Source organism: Etheostoma cragini, chromosome 6 (assembly GCF_013103735.1).
Source record: "Etheostoma cragini isolate CJK2018 chromosome 6, CSU_Ecrag_1.0, whole genome shotgun sequence".
NCBI lineage: Eukaryota > Metazoa > Chordata > Actinopteri > Perciformes > Percidae > Etheostoma > Etheostoma cragini.
The window spans coordinates 9,417,628-9,421,204 of NC_048412.1; the positions used below are offsets into that span (position 1 = coordinate 9,417,628).

A 3,577-nucleotide genomic window follows, 5' to 3' on the forward strand; every position below is an offset into this window, starting at 1 on the left:
CGCTGGTTCAGCTGGCAGCCCACTCACTCTGACATCTCTCCATGTATAGTGCATGTATAGGTCCTGAGCATGTGTGTGCATGTCAGGCCTGTGTGTGAGTACTAACAAAAAAACTGTGTACACAGAGTGTAGTGCAGTAATTTCCCCATTGGGGACTAATAAACAAATGATCTTATCTTATCTTAATCATAACACTTAATATAATGAATGCATTATTTTGAAGAGATTTATAAGAGGGTAAATGAAAAAATGTAGTTTCTAACAAAACTCAAAATATTTAACAGCTGTCTACTATTATTGATACCTGCTTACATGCAGCTTAGAAAAGCTTAAGAGGGGAGTGTTTAACACACTTGAATTACAATGCAAAACTGCACTGCATACTATTTTACTAAGAGAAGAGGAGAGGGGACTGAAAGGAAACTCACGGTGTGGAGGTGGTAGACTCCCCCTCACTTTCCTCAGCAGCGCTGGTATAGAACTGTAACAGCTCATCTTTCATGGACAAGTCATGACGCAACTGAGATACCTTCATGTGGAATATAAAATGAAGACATGTAGACAGGACAGTTAAACTAGAATAGGGCATGGCTACAGTTCCCATGGTGGGATGCAACAGACCATAACACAGATTTTGCATGTTCTAAGACATGACCAACCCCTCTGAGCTACTCCTGCTTAAATGACAAAGTAACAAATGTGTACCTCCTCTCGTATGTGCTCTACTTGCTCCTCCAGCAGTTCGTTCCTCTCACTGAGGGCTTTGTTCTTCTTCAGCAGTGACTGGCCAATGCGAGCTGCCAATTCCAAGTCTCGCTCTTTCTGCACCGGGATAAAAGGTTTTGTTTAGTGTTCTCACAGCAACAACTTGAAAACTTTACAGACATTAAAAAAACGAGTTGACATTATGGGAAAATGTTAATTTGCTTTCTTGTCGCGAGTTAGATGAGAAGATTGATACCACTCTTGGTATCAATTGGCTAGCAGTTTTTACCAGTTTCTAGTATTTATGCTAAGCTAACTGGCTGCTGGCTCCTGCTGCATATTTTTAACAGACAGGTAAAAAAAAAAAAATCCCATGTATCTAACTATGAGTGGTCCCGATATGGGAAATTATTCCATTCAAATGATGGCAGTGTAAATGTGTCCTCTAGGAATAATGTATGTAAAGGACATGCAGCAGAAGCGAGTTTACTATTAAATATAATGTAATACCTCAGCAAGAGAAGTTGGAATGAAGAAATAAGCAGAGGGTGGACAGAATCACAACATAATGTCCACACACATTACTCTACAAGGACAACTGCGGTGTCTTTGTGTAGTTTGTTGCCTCCATGAGGAATTCTAAGTAATGACAACAACAATGTCAATGCGTTGACATGATACAAGCCTTCTGTGATCGCGCACCACCCCCACCCCTCCTCCACGTAGTTACTAGTATGCATGGAGGACACTGAGGATTAAAAACAAAACAATGGACTCTTCAGACAAGGTTATCTTTACTCAAGTTTCTCCTTCAGTTTAGTGTTACAAAACTGTAGAATATGAATGTCAACCAAAGGAGGTTTTCACAGCAATGGAGGTCAGTGCAGTGATCTCTCACTCAGGGTGAAAACGGTTTACCGGTCTGTTTGTTGATGGTTTGCCATCTTTGATTACCATGTTTAGTCAATGGTTGGCTGGTGGTTAAATGTCATGGTCCATTTAACAATGACACCATTCTAAAGCCGGCTGAGTTCCTCACCAGCACCTCTCGTGAATCAGTAAGATTTGTATATCAGCTGCCGACAGATAGTTTTATGATGTGGTTCCATCAAACCTCCTTTGCCACAAACTTCATAAAAGGAATGTGTTTAGACTATCAGACTACATATTAACATTTGACCAAAGTACTTTTCAGTCTGCATATGCTGTAGTCCTTTGTGTTTCTTCTACTTTAACTGATCTTACCTCTTCCAGCAGTCGAGTGACAGCATCAATGTCACTATAGGTCTTCGTCATCTGGCCCACTCTGTCAGCACACAGTACTGCACAGACACAAAGAAAGAAAAAGGATCAATACCAAGTACCCGACATACGAGTTGTTGATGCAGACAATAATGAATTACATTAGTAAAACACATATTAAATTTGTGACAATACAACATTTATCCAAGGCATCATGATTGCAAAACAACATCTTCAGCTCTCGTTGACAGTGTTAACTACATGATAGCACAACCCTTGTTGAAACAGTCAATGTTCTGCTCTCCAAACTTTTAGTGACAGAATATGTTAAATGAGCTCACAGTGCATTTCAGGATAGAATGTGTGCAATTTGTAATGTTTATGGGCAAGGCAATTCAGGAGATTTACCTGAGTTGTACCAAGTTCTATAACGCATGAATAACTTTTCAACGTTATATAAACTCCTGTGGTTGCATATTATGTAGGATACACAATAACTGATGTGTGACTTGATGCCTATTCTTTAAAATGGTGGATCTTTTTTATTTTTATAATGTAGGAAAGTCTTACACCGGTAATTGTTACATCCCTAGATGTGACCAAAAGTAGCAGATCAGGTAATTTATTTAGAAAATATGTTTAGATTTTTAAATAATGGAACTCTTTGCCTATTAACCTGCGTTAAAAGTAGATCTCGCGTTTGCTACTTTATGAGGCGATCTAACTTCATTAAGTTCATAATGTTTTTTTGGTCAAACTGTTTTAGGGCTGTTAATAAACTTAATGGCGCTGTTAAATTGTATTGCATTGTGAAGAGTGTTCCAATAATTATCGCCATTATGATGTATGAGGAGTACATCAGTTTTATTCAGAGTATTAAGTCCAGAATATCTAACTAAAAATTATATAAGAATCGGCTTCTTGGACCATGAAGTGGTCAGATGTTATGTTTTAAAGTTAATAAATGGCCTGTGTTTTGCCTAATTATTTTATCTATGTCTTATTAGATCATCATCACACACACACACACACACACACACACACACACACACACACACACACACACACACACACACACACACACACACACACACACACACACACACACACACACACACACACACACACACACACACACACACACACACACACACACACACACACACACACACACACACACACACACACACACACACACACACACACACACGGCCATTTTTGTGTTGTTTTTTTTCCTGCACTCTTGCCAAATCTCTAAGTTGTGGTCCATTATCCCATCCTCTTTCAGTCACACGGTTTTCTGATTTGAACATAACTGGAGAAAGTAACTTCTAAATAAAAATTAACACATATTTTAAATCTAAATAAAAAAAAATAAAAATAATCAACCATCAGAATCAAATCATTCTACAGAGAATCGTAATGCATCTAAGAATCTATAAAAAAAAAAAAAATTGAAACCTAACTTTTATACCAAGTGAGTCAGCAAAGATAAGTAACAGAATGTAGATACAGCGGTCCATGTGAGGAGCCACACACAGCACTGCTAGTTCAGCTACAGTGGGTACGGAAAGTATTCAGACCCCTTTAAATTTTTCACTCTTTGTTTCATTGCAGCCATTTTCCAAAA

General features: G+C 38.3%; 1 protein-coding gene across 8 annotated transcripts in view; it reads right to left on the reverse strand.

Annotated features, from left to right (window-relative positions):
* trak1a (trafficking protein, kinesin binding 1a) overlaps positions 1-3,577 on the reverse strand; it is a 46,959-nt gene that overhangs the window by 14,519 nt on the left and 28,863 nt on the right. For all 8 annotated transcript variants that reach the window (XR_004656937.1, XM_034873729.1, XM_034873728.1 and 5 more), the window contains 3 exons: positions 1,951-2,027; positions 706-822; positions 429-529 (listed from right to left, as the gene is read on the reverse strand). Coding sequence is in view for 7 of the 8 variants with exons in the window: in XM_034873726.1 (XP_034729617.1) it covers positions 429-529; positions 706-822; positions 1,951-2,027 (295 nt within the window). In the remaining variant the exon portion in view is untranslated. The remainder of the gene's footprint in view (positions 1-428; positions 530-705; positions 823-1,950; positions 2,028-3,577) is intronic.